Source organism: Bos grunniens, chromosome 4 (assembly GCF_055505025.1).
Source record: "Bos grunniens cultivar Pamir isolate PY7600 chromosome 4, Bosgru_T2T1.0, whole genome shotgun sequence".
NCBI lineage: Eukaryota > Metazoa > Chordata > Mammalia > Artiodactyla > Bovidae > Bos > Bos grunniens.
Genome location: NC_141168.1, coordinates 21,489,329 through 21,514,064, shown reverse-complemented (window position 1 = coordinate 21,514,064; position 24,736 = coordinate 21,489,329). Strand labels below are relative to the sequence as shown.

The 24,736-nt window shown below is 36.8% G+C and overlaps 2 protein-coding genes across 8 annotated transcripts in view; one reads left to right on the top strand and one right to left on the bottom strand.

Moving 5' to 3' along the window:
* Window positions 1–24,736, bottom strand: part of CYREN (cell cycle regulator of NHEJ) — a 194,372-nt gene that overhangs the window by 86,584 nt on the left and 83,052 nt on the right. For 2 of the 7 annotated variants that reach the window (XR_015162052.1, XR_015162046.1), the window contains exon 6: window positions 10,365–13,346. The exons of 3 other annotated variants lie outside the window; for them this stretch is intronic. The gene's annotated coding sequence lies outside the window, so the exon portion shown is untranslated. Of the gene's footprint in view, window positions 1–431; window positions 614–10,364; window positions 13,347–24,736 lie in introns of those variants that run through there. 2 more of the 7 variants (XR_015162051.1, XR_015162050.1) reach the window with 2 other exon arrangements.
* The window catches only part of AGBL3 (AGBL carboxypeptidase 3), a 97,276-nt gene that overhangs the window by 16,986 nt on the left and 55,554 nt on the right, over window positions 1–24,736 (top strand). Inside the window, exons 4-7 of the mRNA XM_086395551.1 lie at window positions 68–253; window positions 18,515–18,622; window positions 21,404–21,542; window positions 22,746–23,525. Coding sequence (XP_086251677.1) covers window positions 68–253; window positions 18,515–18,622; window positions 21,404–21,542; window positions 22,746–23,525 — 1,213 coding nt within the window. The remainder of the gene's footprint in view (window positions 1–67; window positions 254–18,514; window positions 18,623–21,403; window positions 21,543–22,745; window positions 23,526–24,736) is intronic.

The following is a 24,736-nucleotide window of genomic DNA, read 5'->3' as shown; positions in this document are numbered from 1 at the left end:
AAAATAATTATAGGAATTGGGGTTTATCCTTCTTATCACTCATGATTGTATTTGAATCCTTTTTCAGCTGACTCTATTAGTGACCCATTTTTCCCCCGGACTACACAGATACTGTTGGAATATCAGCTAGGGAGATGGGTGCCACGTCTTCGTAAACCACGAGATTTATATGGTGTCTCGTCTTCTGGTCCGCTGAGCCCAACACGGTGGCCATACCACTGTGAGGTCATTGATGAAAAAATCGAACATATTGGTATGTTCTTAGCAAGTTTTGGGGATTCAAACATTGGCAGACTTACTGTGCCAAACTTGACTTCAGTAAAAACACTCTTGGTATTAAACAGTATGTTCCAGCAAAAATATAACACAAACCATGTATATAATTTTTAATTTTTTAGTAGTTACATTTAAAAAGATAAAGTGAAATCGACTTCAAAATATATTTTATTTATTCCAAATATATTTAAAATATTTTACATTTTTTAATGTGAAGTCTTTGAAATCTAGTCTATATTATACTCACTTTTCAGTTCCATTTTTTCCACATCCTCATCAACACTGTCTTTTGGGTTTTGGATAATAGCCATTGTCAACTTAAAAAAGTAGTCACAACCTAGAAGGTGAGAGTTATGTTTTATTTGGTGGGAAATTTTTAGGACTTCAAGCTGGGGAGATGCCATCTCTAGTAACCCTGAGACAGCTGTTCCAAGGGGGCAGGGGGAGGAGTCTGGTTATACAGAAGTTTGCAGCAAGGGGCAGGTAGTCTGAACATCAAAAGATTATTGTTAATTAAGGAAAACCAGATTATCTCAAGGAATTTAGTGCTTTTCTATGTATGGGCTTAGTGAAATCATTTTCATATTGAAATCTTTTTCTAAGTCTGGGCTTATTGAAATCATTCCTTTCATTCCCCAGCTATCTGGGGCCAGCATCCTACAATTTGATTACTCACATCCTTAGTTCCTTGCTGTGACATCGTTGTGTATTGATAGGGCAGAAAATACTCCATTTCTCCATACCATCCTAACATGTATAAGACGATGTCTCACTGTGGCTTTGATTTACAATTCTCTAAAGATTTTTGATGTTGACAATGCAATCTTTATCAAAATTTTACAATGGTATTTTTTAATAGAAATAATAAACAACTCTAAAAATTCAGATGGAACCACAAAAGGCCACAAATAGTCATATCAGTCTTGAGAAAGAAGAACAAAGCTGGAGACATCACACATTCTGATTTCAAAATATATTACCAAAAAACTACAGTAACAAAAACAGTATGTCACTGGCATAAGGACACAAATATAGGCCTATGGAACAGAATTGTTGTTTAGTCACTAAGTCATGTCCAACTCTTTGTGACCCCATGGACTATAGCCTGTCAGGCTCTTCTGTCCATGGGATTTCCCAGGTAAGAATACTGGAGTGGGTTGCCATTTCCTTCCTCCAGGGGATCTTCCCTACCCAGGGATCAAACTTGGGTCTCCGGCACTGGCAGGCAGATTCAGACTCCAGAAGTAAATCCATGCATATATGCCAACTGATATTTAACAAGAGTGCCAAGAATCCACAATGGGGGAGAGATAGTCTGTTTAAAAATGTTGAGAAAATTGGATGTCAACATGCAAAGGAATGAAATTGGGACTTTATCTTATAAAAAGTCAACTTAAAACAGACTAAAGACAAACTTAAGGTCTGAAACTGTAAAACTGCTAGAAAAAAAACAAGAGGGAAGCTTCATGACATTGTTCTTGGCAGTGATATCATGGGTATGACAGGAAAAACACAGGCAACAAAAGCAAAAAGAGACAAATGGAAATATACATCAAACTAAAAAGCTTCTGCACACAAAGGAAATAATCAAAATCATTAAAAGGCAGTTTGTGGAATGAGGAAAAATATTTGCAAAACATATTTGATAAGGGTTAATCCCTTGTGGCTCAACTGGTAAAGAACCTGCCTGCAATGTGGGAGACCTGGGTTTGATCCCTAGGTTGGGAAAGAGGCTACCCACTCCAGTATTCAGGCCTGGAGAATTCCATGCAAAGACTAGGACACAACTGAGTGACTTTCACATCACAAAATCTCTAAAATATGTAAGAATTTCTGTAGCTCAATAAGAGAATAATAACCAGACTAAAAGATGGGCTAAGAATTTAAATAGACATACAAATGAATAATAAGTATATTTACTGACTTTTTATGTGAACTGTTTGATAAAAATACTTTGCCCATTTTGTTGTTGGTTGTACTTTTCCTTTTCTTCTTGGTCTGTAAATGCTACCTACATATTCAGGAGGTTGGCTTGCTGCTGCTGCTTCTGCTAAGTGGCTTCAGTTGTGTTCAACTCTGCAACCCCATAGACGGCAGCCCGCCAGGCTCCTACATTCAGGCAACAATACTGGAATGGGTTGGCTTACTATGTCATAGACCTGGCATTCTTTTCTTCTTAGTTTGTCACTTTATCATTCAGAAATTTTTAATTTTTATATAATCAGTATGTCTACTGTTTTTCTATGACTTCTGGGTTTTGAAATTTTCGTGTCTCTCTCAACACTTTTTTTGGTGGTTTTTTCACAGAGTGCCAGGCTAGGCTCCCTGTGTTATACAGCAACTTCTTACCAACTATCTGGGAAAGACTGAAGGCAGGAGAAGGGGATGACAGAGGATGAGATGGTTGGATGGCATCACTGACTCAATGCACATGAGTTTGAATAAGGTCCAGGAGTTGGTGATGGACAGGGAAGCTGGCTTGCTGTAATACATGGGGTCGCAAAGAGTTGGACACAACTGAGCAACTGAACTTAACTGAATGGCTAGTATATTTCAAAAACAATTCAGATTAATAGTCAGTGGGATCTGGTTGTTATGGTTCCTGAGGTAATGGTGGTTAGGATGATGATAATGTGATGGGATTTATTAGTACAGGAAGGGTATAAACCAACATTTTAGGGATGGGCCTAATGGCTCATTTAGCTGACTTTCCTATAGAATATGGTATTATGTGGTAGCAGAAAGAATTTTGAATTCTTAAGGGTAGGTTCAATTCCTATGATTCTAAAGGTAAGAGAATTTAAACCTCTATTTACTCTATCAAAGTTACTTTTATCAGACATACTTCTTATGTTTATGGAGGGATGCTTGGTATTGTAGAAGCCTGATATTATAATGGGTAATGAGACATGTCATATGATTTGGACTAGCGTTAGATGGCATCGCGAACTCAGTGGACATCAGTTAGAGCAAATTCTGGGAGATATTGAAGGACAGGGAAGCCTGTTGTGCTGCAGTTCATGGGTTTGCAAAGAATTGGATACAACTTAGCAACTGAACAACAACAAGTGTTAGCAGTATGAAATTTTTTTTCCAGATTCATAGGAAAAGATTGTTAGTGATAGTGTTCTGATAATGAAGTTGGTTGTGTATAGATCTGGTATATAGGGCTATGGAGTGCTCCTAGCAACAGGATTATTGTGAAAATGTTTATTCTGATAATGTCTGCTTAAGAAAAATACAACAAATTTATCTGCTGCATATTCTACATTGAAACCTGATAAAGTTCAGAGTTTCCTGTTAAGTCAAAAAAAAAAGCTCAGTTAGTTTCTGCTAGAGTAGAAATAAATCATATAGCTAGGGGTCATGATGGGAAGATTATTTGTAAATGTTCTTGTGTTGTGATGAGGGTTTTAAGGGTGAAAGATCTACTTATTAAGAGAACGTATAAAAGAATAATTCGGAGAAGGCAGTGGCAACCCACTCCAGTACTCTTGCCTGGAAAATCCCATGGACGGAGGAGCCTGGAAGGCTGCAGTCCAAGGGGTCGCTGAGGGTCGGACACGACTGAGTGACTTCACTTTCACTTTTCACTTTCATGCATTGGAGAAGGAAATGGCAACCCACTCCAGTGTTCTTGCCTGGAGAATCCCAGGGACGGGGGAGCCTGGTGGGCTGCCGTCTCTGGCGTCGCACTAAAGTGACTAAGCAGCATAAAAGAATAATTACTAGTGTTACTTCATATGAAATTGTGCTGCTGCTCATCAGGCTCCGATTAAGTATTTTGAGTTGGAAGCCCATCCAGCTCATAAGGTGGAGTTTACAGCTAGGCTTGTTATAACTATATGTAATACTCCTAGACTTATATTAATGAGGGGGGTAGGGTATAGCTAGGGGGATTCACATGATTAGGGTTAGAGTTAGGGCTAGGATTGGTACACATGGTGAATATGGAAATGGAGGGTGCAGCCGGTCATAGTGGTTCCTTAATGAATAAAATGACTGTTCAGCAATGGGTTGTAATAGACCACATGGTCCTGTGATATTTGACTCTTTTTAGTTGCATATAACCTAAATTTTTCATTCAATTAATGTTAGGAATGCTATGACTGAAAGAAGAGGATAACAAGTATTAATATATTAATTATAAACATTTTGTTAGGGAGAAGATTTGAATCTCTGGCTTTAAGTTTTATACAATTTCTGGGTTCTGCCACCTTAACAAACCCTGGTCTTGGGTAGATGTTTTGTATCTGTTAAGTTGAGACTGTGTCATTAACTAGTTTTAACATAGTTTTTAAAGTAGACCTTATTTCTCTTGTTCTTTCATACTGGAAAGTGAAGTCGCTCAGTTGTGCCCGACTCTTAGCGACCCCATGGACTGCAGCCTACCAGGCTTCTCCGTCCATGGGATTTTCCAGGCAAGAGTACTGGAGTGGGGTGCCATTGCCTTCTTCTTCATACTGGAAGAAGTATATAATAGATAGAAACCAACCTGGATTACTTCAGTCTGAACTCAGAGATGACAGAGGATGAGATGGTTGGATGACATCACTGACTCAGTGGACATGAGTTTGAGCAAGCTCCGGGAGTTGATGATGGACAGGGAAGCCTGGCATGCTGCAGTCCATGGAGTCACAAAGAGTCGGACACGACTGAGCAACTGAACTGAACTCAGATCGTGTAGGATTTTAGTTGTTGAACAAATGGACCTTTAATGGTGGTTACACCATTGGGGTGTCCTGATCCAACATCAAGGTTCTAAACCTAGTATTATTTATACTAGGTATATCAAGCCTGGCTGTAAACATCAAGGTCGATATGAACTCCAGAATAGGATTTTACTGTTATCCCTATGCTAACTTGTTCTGATGGTCAGTTTTTTGCATCAGTAAGTCATAATATGTTTTGACTAGTAAGTCTAGACTTTAAACCCTTAGAGGCTTTTTTGTTCTCCAGGGTCACCACAACCAAAATTGTCCACCTATATAAATTTTTGTTACCTCTCGGTGGTTTAGTTACTTTTGTTGTTGTTGATAAAGCTCCATAAGACCTTCTCATCTTGTTTTGTTATTCCTCTTTCTTCACAGGAAGGTCAGTTTCACTGATTGAAACTAAGAGACAGTAAAACCCTCGTGTGGCCATTCATACACGTCCTTATTTAGAGAACAAATGATTATGCTACCTTGGCCTGGTCAGGATGTTAACAATTGTCACTGGGCAGGCAGTGCCTCTAATACTGGTTATGCTAGAGGTGATGTTTGGTCAACAGGCAGGGTTTGTGTTTGCCAAGTTCCTTTTACTTTTTAAAAATCTTACCTTGGGTGCCTGCCTGTATTGGATTAACAGTATATTTGATAAATAGTTTAATGTTGAGTTGTATTAATATTTCAGTTCAGTTCAGTCACTCAGTAGTGTCCGACTCTTTGAGACCCCATGAATTGCAGCACACCAGGCCTCCCTGTCCATCACCATCTCCCGGAGTTCACTCAAACTCACGTCCATTGAGTCAGTGATGCCATCCAGCCATCTCATCCTCTGTCGTCCCCTTCTCCTCCTGCCCCCAATCCCTCCCAGCATCAGAGTCTTTTCCAGTGAGTCAACTCTTCACATGAGGTGGCCAAAGTACTGGAATTTCAGCTTTAACATCATTCCTTCCAAAGAAATCTCAGGGCTGATCTCCTTCAGAATGGACTGGTTGGATCTCCTTGTAGTCCAAGGGGCTCTCAAGAGTCTTCTCCAATACCACAGTTCAAAAGCATCAACCTTCGGTGCTCAGCTTTTTCACAGTCCAACTCTCAGATCCATACATGACTACTGGCAAAACCATAGCCTTGACTAGACGGACCTTTGTTGGCAAAGTAATGTCTCTGCTTTTCAATATGCTATCTAGGTTGGTCATAACTTTCTTCCAAGGAGTAAGCGTCTTTTAATTTCATGGCTGCAATCACCATCTGCAGTGATTTTGGAGCCCCCCAAAATAAAGTCTGACACTGTTTCCACTGTTTCCCCATCTATTTCCCATGAAGTGATGGGACCAGATGCCATGATATTCGTTTTCTGAATATTGAGCTTTAAGCCAACTTTTTCACTCTCCTCTTTCACTTTCATCAAGAGGCTCTTGAGTTCCTGTTCACTTTCTGCCATAAGGGTGGTGTCATCTGCGTATCTGAGGTTATTGATATTTCTCCCCGCAATCTTGATTCCAGCTTGTGCTTCTTCCAACCCAGCGTTTCTCATGATGTACTCTGCATATAAGTTAAATAAGCAGGGTGACAATATACAGCCTTGACATACTCCTTTTCCTATTTGGAACCAGTCTGTTGTTCCATGTCCAGTTCTAACTGTTGCTTCCTGACCTGCATATAGGTTTCTCAAGAGGCAGGTCAGGTGGTCTGGTATTCCCATCTCTTGAAGAATTTTCCACAGTTTATTGTGATCCACACAGTCAAAGGCTTTGGAATAGTCAATAAAGCAGAAATAGATGTTTTTCTGGAACTCTCTTCCCTTTTCCATGATCCAGCAGATGTTGGTAATTTGATCTCTGGTTCCTCTGCCTTATCTAAAACCAGCTTGAACATCTGGAAGTTCACGGTTCACGTATTGCTGAAGCCTGGCTTGGAGAATTTTGAGCATTACTTTACTAGCATGTGAGATGAGTGCAATTGTGCGGTAGTTTGAGCATTCTTTGTCATTGCCTTTCTGATGTAAACTTATGCAAGGAAAAATACTTCTTGTTACTCATATTAACATTGTTGCCTCTATTAGTTCATAGATTAGTCCAATATAAATTTAGGAGTTGATTTGCTTGTTACTGATTATTAACGTAAAATTATTTGTGAGCTTTAGTACTTTCTTAATTGCCAGCTGTTTTTGAACCAACTGTGGTGTTGCTTATTTTTACTCTCTAGATAAGTTTGTACCCATTTCTAAAAAGCTATACCATTTTAGACTAACATTTAAAAATACATTAAAACTTATAAAAGATTTTTAGTAATTTTAAAAGTTGAACTAAAATTCTTTTCCTGGACAACCAGCTGTCACCAGGCTTATTAGAATCTTCTCACTACTTTGCTACATAGATGAGTTTGTTTTAATAAACTGTTCCTAAGTAGCTCATCTGGTTTTGGGATATTTAAGTTCTCTTTGTTAATGCTTGCTAGTTAAATCATTATGTGAAAGGTACAAGGGGTAAACTTTGTTTTTTTGTTAGTTTTTAGGCTTCTTTCATCACTCCCTAACTATTTTCTCTATAGTGCCAGAAGATATTAAGTTTCTATCTCCTACACTTTGAATGTTGAATGAATATTTTAGTTTGCTTATACTAGTAGAATAGAGAAGGGTATTAGGCTAGATTTAATTCAGAGTATTCATAAATTATGAAATGGCCTAGGTGTAAACTGGGTGCATTATTTTAACTATACTTTGAGTTATTCAAGCACACTTTCCAGTATGCTTTCTTTGTTATGCCTTCTCTCCTCTTATATAATTAGTATTTGCTATTAGATTATAGGAAATTATTACAATACTTGAGGAGGGTGATGGTTGGTGTGTGCATGCTTCATGGCCTTATTCAGTTTAAGTACTCTATTCTTAATTTACTACTAAATCCTCCTTTGGTTTTTTGCTTTCATAAAAAATGTTCTTTTGGTGAACATAAATTCTTAAAGTAGAAAATGTAGCTCATTTTTTCCAATTTTGTAAGTTACACCTTGGCCTAATGTTTTTATGTATAACAGTTATGCTTACTTTTGCTCCTTTTTAGGGTTTACTAAAGATAGTGGTATATAGTCTGCATTAGCCAGGGTTGGTGAGGTTTATCAGGCTTTATTGGTTATAGAACAGGCTCTTTTAGAGGAGTGAGAAGTGCCACCAAGTCATTTGAGTTTTGAGCTGCTGCTAGTAGTACTCTAGCATATAATTTTGTTCCTGTAATTATTTGGGTTTAGGACTAAGCATAGTGGGGTATCTAATCCCAATTTGGGTCTTAGCTGTTGTGTAATCAGGAAATAATAAAGTCACTTTCGTATTCTCTTTTTATTTTAGTTACGGCTTTTTATCGCTTAATTAAAACTGTATTTTATATTACTCTTTAATATGCTTTACACCATATTTCTATTAATTTGGGTTAATCATTATGACCACAGTGGCTGGTATGAGATTTACCAGCCCTGTTAGTATAACTTAGTTGAACTTTTGTTTCTAGCTTAATTTTTATCACAGCTGCTTCCTATAGGGGTGTGGTTAAACAAGCTGTTATGAGCTACTAATGTTAGTGTGCTTGATGCCTGCATTGTGTAATTTTATTAAAACTAATAGAAAGACTAGGACCAAACCTGTATGTTTATAGAGTTAGTGAACTCATCTTGGCAATTTCAGTGCCTTGCTTTCAGGCTTTAAGCTATATTAACATGTTGTAATATACTGAAATAACATGTATATTGTTTTTTATGTGATTTATGTTAGATTTAGTGTTAAAATTTTGACTAAAATGGCTGTCTAGGGATCTAGGAGATGTCTGTCTATATAAATGGCAAATATCTAAGTAGTTTATTGATACGATTGGGGTTTATTTTCTTGTTCTGTCTAATCTCAGTGGACATGAGTTTGAGCAAATTCTAGGAGATAGTGAAGGACAGGGAAGCTTGGTATGCTACTGTCCACGGGGTTGCAAAGAGTTGGACACAACTGAGTGACTGAACAACAGCAACAATCTTGGGTATTAAGTTGTCTTTGTTATTAGGTAGACGGCCAAGTTCTATGTATTTATATATTTTTGCCTTGTTTTGGGGATTTGGCAGGGCATTATGGGCATATAGAGCATGAGATTTAGTGGGGTGTAAGGGGGGTTTGTTAAACAGATCCATTACCTATTCACACGTTCATATGTGTGTATGTGTATGTGTATGTGCACGTACGTGTATGTTTCTCTGCAATTATCTTTATGTCCTGTAACCACTGACTGAATAATACCTTATGGTTGATGATACTGGTAAATAATATTCAATTAAAGTCCAGCTACAGTTTTTTTTTTTTTTACTGTGTCAAGGCCACAGAAAGCCATAGCTGAGTCATACCTTCGCTTAAAAGTTCAGTCAGTTCAGTTCAGTTCAGTCGCTCGGTCGTGTCCGACTCTTTGCAACCCCATGAATCACAGCATGCCAGGCCTCCCTGTCCATCACCAACTCCCGGAGTTCACTCAGACTCACGTCCATCGAGTCAGTGATACCATTCAGCCATCTCATCCTCTGTCGTCCCCTTCTCCTCCTGCCCCAAATTCCTCCCAGCATCAGAGTCTTTTCCAGTGAGTCAACTCTTCGCACGAGGTGGCCAAAGTACTGGAGTTTCAGCTTTAGCATCATGCCTTCCAAAGAAATCTCAGGGCTGATCTACTTTAGAATGGACTGATTGGATCTCCTTGCAGTCCAAGGGACTCTCAAGAGTCTTTTCCAATACCACAGTTCAAAAGCATCGATTCTTCGGTTCTCAGCTTTCTTCGCAGTCCAACTCTCAGATCCATACATGACCACTGGAAAAACCATAGCCTTGACTAGACGGACCTTTGTTGGCAAAGTAATGTCTCTGCTTTTCAATATGCTATCTAGGTTGGTCATAACTTTGTTCCAAGGAGTAAGCGTCTTTTAATTTCATGGCTGCAATCACCATCTGCCGTGATTTTGGAGCCCCCCAAAATAAAGTCTGACACTGTTTCCACTGTTTCCCCATCTATTTCCCATGAAGTGATGGGACCAGGTGCCATGATATTCGTTTTCTGAATATTGAGCTTTAAGCCAACTTTTTCACTCTCCTCTTTCACCTTCATCAAGAGGCTTTTAGTTCCTCTTCATTTTCTGCCATAAGGGTGGTGTCATCTGCGTATCTGAGGTTATTGATATTTTTCCCAGCAATCTTGATTCCAGCTTGTGCTTCTTCCAGCCCAGCGTTTCTCATGATGTACTCTGCATATAAGTTAAATAAGCAGGGTGACAATATACAGCCTTGACATACTCCTGGGTCCTGAAATAAGACCCAGGTGCCTGATAAAGTTAATAGAAACCCATAAATTATGGACCTGGAGCAAGAAGAGGGACATCTTATTCCATTTATTTCAGAGTAAGTTGTAGCCATTCTTACATTTCACCTCTAAAGTTCAGTCTTTGTAATTCTTTTTTTATTTTGAGCTAAATTCTACATTCAATGAAATATACAAACCTAAGTATATCTGTCTGTGAATTTTAACAAATGCATACATCTGTGTAATCCAAACCCCTACCACAGTATACAACAATGTCATTGCAATCACTTGGAGAATTTAAATACTTAGGTTTGAATTTAACAAAACACCTTTAATACTTGTATGCTTAAAACTACACAATACTAATGAAAGGCATCAAAGAAGATGTCAATAAATCTCAAGAAATACACCATGATCATTGATTGGAAAACCCAATCTAGTAAAGGTGTCAGTTCTTCCCAAATTAATATACAGTTTCCAGGTAATTCCTGTCAAGACTTTTTGAAGATATAGACAGATTTATATGGAAAGGTAAAATAACTAGAATAGTTAGAATAATTTGAAAGGAAGTATAAAGTGGGAACAATCAGCTTACCTGATTTCAAGACCTTTTATGTAGCTACAGTGGTCACAGCCTTGTGGTATTAGTGAAGGGATATATGTATAGAGAGATTAGTGAAACAGAACAGAGACTAGATGCTTTTCCCTATAAGATCAAAGACAAGACAAGGATATCTGCTTTTGCCATTTATATACACATATTTGCAGTGTGACTAAATTTGATACTTACCTCGCACCGTATAAAAAAAATTAATTCAAAATGGATGAGGAACTAAATGTAAGAGCCAAAACTATAAACCTTTTAGAAAAAAAAAACATAGAGCTAAATGTTTATGATCTTGGATTTGGCAATGGATTCTTAGTTAGAAGATGAAAAGTATAAGCCACAGAAACAAGAAAAATGAATAAACTGGATTTTATCAAAACTTAAAACTTTCATTCTACAAAGGAAACTATCAAAAACAAAGAAGTACCTAAAGAATGGAAGAAAATATTTGCAAACAATTATATCTGATAAAGGACTTGTAAAGAACATACAGAACTCTCATAACTCACAGTAAAAGACAACCCAATTTAAAAGTGGCAAGGGATCTGAACAGACATTTCTCTAAAGAAGAACACATGGCCACTAAACACATGAAAAGATGTTCATCATCTTTAGTGACTTCAGTTCAGTTCAGTCGCTCAGTCGTGTTCGACTCTTGGAGACCCCATGAACTGCAGCACACCAGGCCTCCCTGTCCATCACCAACTCCCAGAGTTCACTCAAACTCATGCCCATTGAGTCGGTGATGCCATCCAGCCATCTCATCCTCTGTCGTCCCCTTCTCCTGCCCCCAATCCCTCCCAGCATCAGAGTCTTTTCCAATGAGTCAACACTTTGCATAAGGTGGCCAAAGTACTGGAGTTTCAGCTTTAGCATCAGTCCTTCCAAAGAACACCCAGGACTGATCTCCTTTAGAATGGACTGGTTGGATCTTCTTGCAGTCCAAGGGACTCTCAAGAGTCATCTCCAACACCACAGTTCAAAAGCATCAATTCTTCGGCACTCAGCTTTTTCACAGTCCAACTCTTACAGCCATACATGAACACTGGAAAAACCATAGCTTTGACTAGATGGACCTTTGTTGGCAAAGTAATGTCTCTGCTTTTCAATATGCTATCTAGGTTGGTCATAACTTTTCTTCCAAGGAGTAGGCATCTTTTAATTTCATGGCTGCAATCACCATCTGCAGTGATTTTGGAGCTCCCAAAAATAAAGTCTGACACTGTTTCCACTGTTTCCCCATCTATTTCCCATGAAGTGATGGGACCAGATGCCATGATATTCGTTTTCTGAATATTGAGCTTTAAGCCAACTTTTTCACTCTCCTCTTTCACTTTCATCAAGAGGCTCTTGAGTTCCTCTTCACTTTCTGCCATAAGGGTGGTGTCATCTGTGTATCTGAGGTTATTGATATTTCTCCCCGCAATCTTGATTCCAGCTTGTGCTTCTTCCAACCCAGCGTTTCTCATGATGTACTCTGCATATAAGTTAAATAAGCAGGGTGACAATATACAGCCTTGACGAACTCCTTTTCCTATTTGGAACCAGTCTGTTGTTCCATGTCCAGTTCTAACTGTTGCTTCCTGACCTGCATATAGGTTTCTCAAGAGGCAGGTCAGGTGGTCTGGTATTCCCATCTCTTGAAGAATTTTCCACAGTTTATTGTGATCCACACAGTCAAAGGCTTTGGAATAGTCAATAAAGCAGAAATAGATGTTTTTCTGGAGCTCTCTTCCTTTTTCCATGATCCAGCAGATGTCGGCAATTTGATCTCTGGTTCCTCTGCCTTATCTAAAACCAGCTTGAACATCTGGAAGTTCACGATTCACATATTGCTGAAGCCTGGCTTGGAGAATTTTGAGCATTACTTTACTAGCGTGTGAGATGAGTGCAGTTGTGCAGTAGTTTGAGCATTCTTTGGCATTGCCTTTCTTTGGGATTAGAATGAAAACTGACCTTTTCCAGTCCTGTGGCCACTGCTGAGTTTTTCAAATTTGCTGGCATGTTGACTGCAGCACTTTCACAGCATCATCTTTCAGGATTTGAAATAGCTCAACTGGAATTCCATCACCTACACTAGCTTTGTTCGTAGTAATGCTTCTAAGGCCCACTTGACTTCACATTCCAGGATGTCTGGCTCTAGGTGAGTGATCACACCATCGTGATTATCTTGGTTGTGAGGATATTTTTTGTACAGTTCTTCTGTATATTCTTGCTACCTCTTCTTAATATCTTTGCTTCTGTTAGTCACTAGGGCAGTGCAAATTAACATTACAATGAGATACCATTTTACAGTCACTAGGCTGACTAAAATAAAAAACCAGATGACAAAATTGATGAGAAATCAGAACCCTCAAATCTTATAGCTACTTTGGGAAAGTTTGGTACTTCTCTCCAAAGTGTATCAGGGTTGCCATCTGACCCAGCAGTTCCACTCCTGTAATATACCTAAGAGAAATGAAAACATGTCCAAAAAAAAGTACATGAGTGTTAATATGCCAATATGACTCGTAATAGCCCAAGGTGGAAACAACCCAAATGTCCATCAGTGGATGAATGGATAAACAAAGTGTGGTATATCCACATGGGCTATTAATTGTACATAAAAAGAAAGGAAGTGCTGATACATGCTGCAACATGGATTTACCTTGAAAACATTTAGAAGCCAGATGCAAAAGGACAAACATTGTTTGATACCATTTATCTGAAATGTCCAGAATAGGCAAGTATATACCGGAAGTAGATTAATGGTTGCTTAGAGGCTTGAAGGCTAGGAGATTGGAGAGTGATAGCCGAAGCGTACAGTGTTTTCTGGAAAGTGATCAAATAGACACCTGATTTATAATAAAAGTGAAACTTCAGAAGAATAATTAAAATGTAGTCTTTTCAATGAATAGTGCTAGAATAACTGGATTTTAGTATTTAAAAAATAAAAACTCACTCCACTCCTACTCTACACAGAAATCAAGTGCAGGTTGGTTGTAGATGTAAATGTACATCTACATTTAAAAACAACAAAACTTCCAGAAAATAATACAGGATAATATCTTCATGATACTAAAATTGGGAAAGAATAAAATGGAATATATTCTATTAATGGAACATATTAATAAAAAGGAGTAAAACGCTAACTGTAAGGGAAAGGTTTGAAAATTTTGACTATAGCAAAGTCAAGAACTTCAGTACATTATTTTAAAAAACCAAGGCAAGTTATAGATTGGGATTATATACTTACAGTCTGCAATATATACCTGTCAAAGAGGTCACATCTAGAATATACAAAAGCCCTTCTACAAATAATTAGGAAAAGACAGCCCAGTTGGAAAACAGGCAAGAGATTTGAACAGGCACTTTATTAAAAAGGATATCCAAACAGCCAGTAAACATATCCTGAACCTTACTATGAAGTGATGTCTCATTGTGGTTTTAATGTGCGTTTCCGATTATTAACAAGGCTGAGTATACTATTTCTTAGAAATCATGAGAGACCAGGTTTTAACTTGTACTAAACATTGGTGAGAATGTGCAGCAGCTACAGCCTTCATAGCCTGCTAGTGGGTATGTAAGTTGGTATAACTACTTTGGATTACAGCTTTGTATTATCTACTAAAATTGAAACTACACATGCCCTACGATCTAGAATCCTTACTCCCAGGTATATATCCAAGAGGAATGTGGGCACATATGCTCGCTGTTTGTAGCACTGTTGTTCATAATACCCCCAAACCAACAGAGCACCAATGGCCATTACAAGAAGCTGATAAATTAATTATAATATTTTTATAGTTACATATTATATAGCAATGAAAATGAACAAATTACAGTCACATACCATGACTGATTTCAAAATATATGTTTAAAAGCACGGAAGAATATATACTATGTAGTTCAATTTATGTAAAGTTCAAAAGTAGGCAAAACAAAACTATAGTTTCAGGTGTATATTTGTGTAAATATAAACTATATATTATATATAGGTATATATGTGAATACTTAAGTTGAAAATTATAAAGGAAAGTAGGAAGTGATTACACTGGAAGGCTAATGGTTACCTTTAAAGGTAGTGATTAGAAGGGGACATGAGTGGGGCACCTGTGATACCTGCAATATAGTATTTCTTGACCTGAGTGGTATCTGCTTTGTGATAAATCACTGAGCTATATTTTTGTTTCTGTACTTTTCATAAGTATAATTCCTAATAAACAATTTGTTTAAACATTTGGTTTGTTTCTGGTCATGTGAGCTATGGATAGAAGTATGTTTTGGTAGATTTGAAAAGTGAGCACAAATAATTGGCAAAAAAAGATAAATACGTCAGTGCAACAGAATAGAATCCAGAAAGAGAGCAAATGATTGTTGACAGAGGCACCAAAACCATCCAGTGGGAATAAGGGAAAATTCTTTTCAATAATTTGTGCTGTAATGACTTGGGATCCATGTAGAAAACAATAAACCTTAACCTCTATCTCACTTAATACACAAAAAATTAATTCAAAATAGATTGTAGACCTAAACATAAAAGTTGACATGTTAAAGTCCTAAAAGAAAACCAGACAGTATCTTCGTAACCATAGAATAAGGCAACAATACTGTAGGGAGACTCGAGAAAGAAAAAGGAAACAATGAAAATATTAATAAACTTGACTTCATTGGTATTAAAAATTCTCATCAAAAGACACAGTTAATAAAATGAAAAGGCAAGCCACAGTCTATAAAAAAACATTCCCAATGTATATCTGACAAAGGACTTGTATGCAGAATATATGAAGAATTATTACAAATCAATATTAAAAAGAAAAAAACTTAAAAATGAGCAAAACACTTGAGCAAACTTTGCTTAAAGCAAGACATATAATGGCTAAGGAACATATGGAAAAATGTTCAACATAGGAAATGAAAATTAAAATCACAGTGAGATAAGAACTTTACATCTGGGATGGCAACAGTTTTTTTTGTTTTTTTTTAATTTAAGGAGGCTGACAACTCCAAATAATAGAATGTAGAACTGGGATTCTAATACAAAAGGTTTGGTAGGTTTTTTTTAACAAAAACAACAAAAAATATATATGTATCTACTCCGTGACCAATGGTTCTACTCCTAGGTGTTTAGAGAAATTAAAATATATGTCCTCAAAAATAGTTGCAATAATTTTCATTTTCATATTTATTCATAATAGTCAAAAACTGGAACCAGTTCAGAAGTAGGTGAATGGATATCCAAACTATGATATAGCCATACAATGGCATACATATCAACAATAAAAAGGAAAAAAAACCTGGTAAACACAACATAGATGAATTCCAAGAACATACTGAGTTAAAGAGGCCAGAAACAGATGACTATATATGATTCCAATTATATGAAGTTGTAGAACAGGCAGACTGGTTTACAGTCACAGAAACCAGTGGTAGGGGTTGACTTGGAAAGGGCAAGAGGAAACTTTCTAAGATGATAAAGAAAACTGTTCTGTATTTTGATAGGTGTATTGGTTACATGATTATATATTTTTAAAACTCATTAAACTGTACAGTTTTATGAGTACATCATATTATATATAATATGTAAATTTTTCTCAATTTAAAAAGTAGCCATAATTCTCCATGGGGATCCGTGTATCCTCACCCTTTGAAATACCACTTTGCATCTCCTTCCACGAAGAGGTGTACTGTTGCCCTATCCCTTGAATCTGAGATGGCCTTGTGACTTGCTTTAGCCAGATTAAGTGTGGCAGAAAAGAAAGCATGCCAGTGTTGACCTAGGCCTCAAGAGACTGTACAGTTTTGTTTTCTCTTAAACCCTGTCCAGCCACCATGGAACGATTCCTTGCTAGCTTTCTAGATAATGAGAGTGAAGCAGAGATGAGCTGAGGTTATCCTAGATCAGCCAGCCTCCAGCTAAACCTGCAGCTGATCAAGATACATGAGTGGACCTAACCCATACCAGAAGAATCACTCAGCTGAGATAGATAAATTACTGTTTTATGTCACTAATATTTGGGGAGATTTCTTATGTAGGAAAAGCTAAGGCTTAGAGTCCAGGCTCTATAGTAATAAAACTATAGCCCATGGGCCGGATATAGCTCATGACTTATTCTGAACCTTTTATTCAGCATTGGAAAGTGGAACATAAATTAATCTTGGGAGAGGAACACCTTTTATAATCAATACCCAAAGAATTTCTATTAATAAAATACCACAGTTATAGGAATACAGCCTGTCAATAGGTTTTCTAAAGTAGTCTCAAAGTTGACAGGGATGGCAAGTCATATTGCATTTGTACACAGACATTAGGTTAATTCCTCTGTGAAACTTTTAATAAGAGGGAGAAGAAAATGAAATAACTTTGTAACCTAAGTGAGAAAAGGTATCCTCAAATTGCATGAAGATATAAAATGAGATTACTGTACTTTTTAAAGGTCAGACTGTACAGCTTTTTGTATCAAGATGGTTAAAAAAAAAAAGTAAATAGCTAAAATTCCCTGAAATTTTAAAACAGGTGCTGTATTATCAGTTCATTGTTAATTTTGGTTTGAGTTGATTGTTTTCAACTAATGAGAGTCTCACTTCTAAATTTTAATTTGCTTTATTGTTATCAGTTGTATTGTGTGTTATTAACCCTACAAAGTACACTGTTGAATATTTTCATTGATATTCTGCTCTGTGCTTTTTCTGTAGCTAGACTTGACCCTTATTCATCATGTCAGATACACTTCTGCTGCTGAAGCAGTTGTACATAAAACACCAAAAACGTATTTGTCCAGCAACACTTGTTTCTCATCACCAAGTTCTTTTGTTTGTTTCAGCAAATGTATTTGGGATCGCAGAGGCTGGCTCCCTCTACTGGAGCATTTCTATTCCCAGAGTGAAGCACAGTCTGACACAGAGCATCCAATAATACGTAGAATAAGTAGAATGAGTCACCAAATTCTTGTCCACTAAAGAGTGGGAACAACAAGGGGTGCTTGGACCGTGAAATCATTTTTTCCCAACCAGATAGATCATGGTCAAAAATCTGGTGCTAAAGATAATGAAGAGTAGGAAAGCTGGTATAGGTAAAGGAAAAAGTGTGGCTCCAAGGATAGCCTTTCAATGGGGAGACAAAAGAAACTTGAACCATGCATGCAAGCTTAGGGGGCAACCATTAGGAAGCAAAAGACTGAAGATGCAGGGAAAGGGAGAATAAAACGGTGAAGTAAGTTTCCCAAAGATAAGTTAGAGAGGCATCAAGCACCCAGGAGAAATAGAATCTTCAGTGTTAAATCTGTGGTGGCACAAAATAATCGTGAACTATATAATGACTTAGAACCAAGGTGCAAACTGGAGTAGGAAATGGCCACCCACTTCAGTATTCTTGCCTGAAAAATCCCGTGGACAGAGGAGACTGGTAGGCTACAGTCCATGGGTTTCACAAAAAGACATGACTGAGTGACTGAGCACAGGGTGCAAATAAAATGTTAGGGGTTTTGTTAAAGTGTGACCATGCTCATTATTACTTTCAGTGAGAATCCAGCTTTGCTGGATTTGAGCCTAGATCTATCAATGAATAATTTGAAAATATACAATAAAATCTTACTGCTTTATTTGGAAGTCATATTCAAATAATGATTTTTCTCCAGATTGGACCCCTTCAAATCCTGAGCCAATGTACATCCCCACGGGCCTGGAGATGGAACCCCTTTATGCAAACTCCAAGGAAGAAACTGTGGTTTATCTAGCCGAAGATGGTGAGTACATAATGAGACATGTTGCGATAAAATATAATAAATTGGTGTCTGGGCTAATCTATTTGTATTTGTTCTGCTGTTTGTAGTGGAAATTGCCAATTACCAGGAAATCCCTGACTCCATAACTATGTTTGGTTAATATTGATGCAGATGTTGATTCAGTGCTAAATGTATTCTTGAAGGTGCATACTGCAGTTTATGCACAGTTATTTTAAAATGAAGCTTCATGCTGACCATGAGACTGAAGAGTTTCATTGAGATGGAATTAAACTTCGCATCAGTTTTCAAAGATATATCCAGCAGAGTGCTCTGCACCTGTCTGTCTATAGGTCACGTTCATGCAGTCTTTCAAATGGTTTATTTTCATTTCATGCCAGTTTGATGCATCTCTTGGGATTGCCAAAAAAAAAATCCCACATCACAAATATTATCCAAGATTATATCTCAGGAAAGTGTTCTTGACACTCAAGATTAATAATTGGCATCAAGTGTACTAATAATCAAACATAGAAGTCTCAACCTGTATTCTAAACTGCTGCTTCTGAAACCCTAATGTCAGGAAGTATGGGACTCCTGTACAGTTTCACCATCACATTTGTATATCTTAGAGTATATATTAAAGATAACTTGCAGGGAACATGTATTTTATTTAAAGAGCTGGCAAAATAGAGGAATTCACAGAGATTGCTTCCTATATAGTAAGCAATTACAGAAATCATATATTCATGCATTTTTAAATAACTGAGGTGAGAAAAGCACCTCTGATTTTTTTCAATTTGATTTCAAATATTTACCCAGCTGACCTACCTTATAACTTCCACACATAACTTAAATGAGATATAAAATTAAAGTAGCTGAGGTGAGTCAGTCAAGGTCTTGTCAGGAATTGGATGGCAAATGTAATTTAAGAAATTTTAATGAAAAGATATCTTATAAAAGGGTGGACAGAATCAAGGGAGAGTAATAAGGGATGGTGAGACAACACTGAGTTGTCAACAGAACAGAACCATTGTTTCTCCTCGGCATGAAAGGGTAAGAGATCAGACTGGTGTCGAGACCTGTAGCTGTAGGAGGAAGAAGTCCCCAAACAACTGGGCATAAAGAATTTGGGGTTCACATTTTTTTCTTTAAAGATATTGTTCCATTATCTCATGACATCTGTTCTCTTTAAGAAAAAGTCAGACATAATTTATATCATTGTTCCACATTATATATGCTGTGTCTTCTGTCTATGATCTGCCTAGATTTGTTTATCTTTGTATTTATCCTGCTTGGAGTTTGCTGAACATCTTGGATCCATAGTTTAATAGTTCTGTCTATCCAAATTTGAGAAATTTTCAACCATTATTTCTTCACGTAATTTCTCCATGATATTCTTTCTCTTCTGTCCTTTGGAATTTCAAGTATACATGTGGTAGATTTCTAGTTATGTCCCACATTCACTGGATCTTTGTTCCTTTTTATAATCTCTGGTCTTGAGTTTGGATAATTGTATTCATTTGTTTGTAAGTTCACTGAGTCTTTTTTTTTTTTTTTCAATATTCAATTTCTCTTAAGCCCATCTGGTAAATCTTTCATTTCTGTTATTGTACTTTTTATTTTTAGAATTTTCATTTCATTCTTTTTATAGTTTCCTTTTTTTATTAGTTGATCTGTTTATTCATTATCTTTTCCTTTTAACATAAATTCAGAGTCCTTCTCTGTTAATCGTACCATCTGAGTTATCTTGGGGTCTGTTAAATATATAAATATTTATTGGATCACATTTCCTCATTCTTTGTATGCTTCATAATTTTTTTTTTATCACATGTGGGAAATTGTGAAAGACATGTTTTGGAGTTTTCTTTTTTTTAATTGCATTGAATTTTTTTTCTGCAAGGCAGCTAAATTCCTGACAAATCATTTTGCTTCTTTTAGAATTGGTTTACTTTCTTTATAAAACAGATCTGTTTTTATTTTGTCATTCATTCTAGGTCATGACCCTTCTCCTAAATGTGGTTTTTATGCCTAATATTCAACCTTTGTAGAGTCACAGTTAAATGCCTGCAGTGCTCAGTGAAGCCTTTCTATTCTAGCTAAGTTGGAATTTCAATATATCCCAGAATGTTTATCCTCTGCTATCTCAGGAGCACTCTGTCCTGTCTTCCTTAATCATATCCTGTGCTTGTACAGCCAGGTCTTCAGCCAAGCAACCACCATGTAGATTACTGAAGCCCCCCTCTGTGTAGCTTTCTTCTACTACCTAGGGTGCTAATTTCAGCAGCCCCAGGCAACAGTTGTGCCTCCTCAGCTCAACAAGACTGTTATGCTATCCTTAAGTGACATCTTTCTAAGAGGTAAAAAGTACTCCCAAGAAGAAATCTAAAGTTAAAACATGAGCTTATTTCATGTTTTTATCTTTTTTCAAGAACTTTATGTAGTTCTAATCTTTGTGTTGTCTGAATGCGTGGAAATGGTTAATTCGTATGTTTTTTTTTTTTTTTTTAATCCAGTTTTATAGTCATTTACAGTGAAAAGACAGTTTCAGGAACAATTACTTCATTATAACCAGAAGTAGAATTCATGTATTTCTACTGTGAGAAATACATGAATTTATTCTAGGCATGGCTTTTCTAATCTAAATACTCAGACTTTCTTATTCCAACATAAACCTATATGTTAGTGTCATATTAAAATTTATAACCCTTAGTGACACTTCAATTATACTATAGCTCCAAACTCTTTGCAGAATAGCCTATAGACTTTAGATATGGCTTGAACATCTTTATGGTCTCTCATCAGCCTACAAAGAGCCGTGTTTTGTGTATTCCCGAGTTGGGGGCAACCGGACACCCTTGAAGCAGCCTGTGGATAACTGTGATGATACTTTGATGTTTGAAGCAAGGTTTGAGAGTGGTAATCTACAGAAGGTAGTCAAAGTGTAGGTTTTAATTATTTTTATTTGAGGAGCTAGACTATCAACTATTTGCTGGATTAGGTACAGTAGTTTTAGTATCCATTGCTGAACTATAATTTCTTGAAGTATAGATGCTAATTAGAGTTTATCATAAGAGGGTAGGTATGGAAGGTTCTGGATTCAAACAATTTTGAGAGCTATGAATGAAAGTTAAGCAGGTTTCTGTAGTGTACTTTTTCAGTATGCCAGTATGAACTGTTAAACACACATGAACACTGGTTCTCCAACTTTTTAATGGAATAGGTCTTCAGATGAGTATTCTATAAAACATGCTTGGGAATATGCACACAATTCAAGGATATTCTTTTTTTAAAAAATTTTGTGAAAAATTTTAAACATACACTAAAGTACAGAGCATAATATAGTTCTACCTACACTCATCACCTAGATTCAACAGCTCTTAAGGTTTTGCAACATTCACTTCACCAATTCACACACACACATATACACACGTAATAAGTGCATAATGCTGATAGAATAGGAAGTTACTTGGTAAAGAAAAAAGTCACAACTAACCAGGTGAAATTGTTGTATATATAAGTAATGTATTAATGAATTTAATTTGCTTTTATTTAAGTATCTTCAATGATTAAGTATGGGGAATGCAAATAGTTATCAAATATAGTTCCTGTCCTCTCAAAGAGTTTAAAATTTTGTAATTCATATGCTCATAGTAATTTATATATGTTTTTAACCTTTGTTAGAGATTGTATTTCAGATCTCTAGAGTTAGAATCTAAGATAAAACAAATATGTGTCTGAAGTAAAAAAAAAAGAAAAAGACACTGGACTTTAATTCTTAAAAACTTAAGAACTCTTTAATCACTTCCTTTATAGGAAACATAACTGGGTTAAAATACATAATTTTTTGTCAAATGCCCATTTTTTTAATGTGCTCTCTTGAATTACAAAGGGATAAAAAGGCTTCAGAATTAGCATAGAATTAGTTTCACATCCAGTTAAAAGAGAAAATTTCAAAACAGTGATCTTTTCAATTACTTGGTATTAGATACTGCTTAATAAACACTGTTTCCCAAGTAAAAAGCTTTCCATGAATAGGTAGATATACAAATATATTATTTGTATATTTATTATTACTTTTATTATTTAAACTTGAATGTCATTTTTACATTTTTATGTCTCCCCCCTTCCTTTTTTTGTGTATTAGGGGAGAATATGAATACCAGCTGACTGTGCGACCTGACCTGTTCACAAATAAACACACCCAGTGGTACTATTTCCAAGTCACTAATACTCAAGCAGGAATAGTCTACAGATTCACTATTATCAATTTCACCAAGCCTGCTAGTCTTTATAATCGGGGTATGCGCCCACTGTTTTATTCTGAGAAAGAGGCCAGTGCTCATAATATTGGCTGGCAGAGAATAGGAGACCAAATCAAGTATTATAGAAACAACCAGGGGCAAGATAGGCACCATCATTTTTCACTTACATGGACGTTTCAATTTCCACACAGTAAAGATACCTGCTACTTTGCTCACTGCTATCCGTACACTTACACAAACCTGCAAGAATACCTGTCTGGCATCAATAACGACCCAGTACGGTCAAAGTTCTGTAAAATACGTGTCTTGTGCCACACAATTGCTAGGAACATGGTGTATATTTTAACGATTACTACCCCCTTGAAGAACAGTGAGTCAAGAAAGCGAAAGGCCGTGATTCTGACTGCAAGGGTACATCCAGGAGAAACCAACAGCTCTTGGATCATGAAAGGCTTCCTAGATTATATTTTAGGAAACTCAAGTGATGCAAAGTTGCTTCGGGACACGTTCGTCTTCAAGGTGGTACCCATGCTGAATCCAGATGGTGTGATTGTAGGAAATTATCGGTGTTCCTTAGCTGGACGGGATTTAAACCGTAACTATACATCTCTCCTGAAGGAATCATTTCCTTCTGTCTGGTATACCCGGAACATGATCCGGAGGTAAAATAAGCCTCAAATTACCCTCTGTTTATTTAGTAAACCTGATAGTAAGAATTTTGCTCCCACAATTGCACTTACTTTACTCTTAACTTTCCTTAAGATAGTTTAACTACAGCTACTTAATTTTTTCCCTCATTTTTCCCACCTCTGCTTCTATACCTTTCTGGCATTATGCCACTACATTCACTAGCTTTCTTTTAAATAATAACATTTTAATAGCTTAGTGAAACTTAAGTTTGCCTGTCCTAAATTTGGTTTCTTCCTAAAGCTAATGATGTTTCTTTTGGAATCCTTGAGAATCCCTCATTAATTACATCTAGAAAATTAATTACATCTAGAGTCTTTGAGTACTGCATTGACCACACATTGCTCTGTGTTGAGTCTCTTAGGATGATGATAAGTTTGCATACTTATTTAAGCTTTCATGAATAGTCTGTTTGCCCCTAGAAAGAAATGAACAGCTTTAAATTTTCTAAAGAATCAGAACAGTAAAATGCATGTAATATTTAAAGACTTGTTGGATTACTGAGTGAATTCTTTAACAGATTCAAGTAATAACAATCAGGAACAGGCGTTGCTAGAGTAGAAAGATTTATTGGAGTGAAACAGTACCCATTCCAAGTCCAAAGCCTCTTAACCTTTTTGGTTAAGAACGTGGAGACTGAAATGAAAACACATCAAATGGGAATCCTTGCTCTGTCATTTGCTAACTGTGTAATCTTGAGCAGTTTAGAAACAAACCCAAACCTCCATTTCCTCATCTATTTGTAAAGTGGGAATAGTAATACTTACTTCACAGACAGGAAGATTAAATGAGATTATTACTAAAGTGCCCAGAATAAAGTGTCCAATACTACTGGAATATTGGAAGTTCTAAATGTATTCAGTGTTTCCTCAAATGTAAAAAGAAAAGGAGTTAATGAATTAGATGTAGGTGTAAAAACTCTTTGTAAACTTTTTAGGATTGTTCAAATGTTACATTGATAAGTACTGTTACAGAGTGTTTGTATTCTCACCCCGCTCCGTCACCAGGGCTCCTAGTGCAAGTGTCAGAGCCCCATTTGAAGAAGGACCACCTCAGGGATACCTCCAGTCCCTGAGAGGAGCTGACAGGCTTCCAAAGCTCCCAGCATGGCTCTAGTTGTCTTGAGTTCAGCCTCAGCTTTCATGTTAATCCTTTCATCTTAGACACATGGAGAGGGAAATGCAGA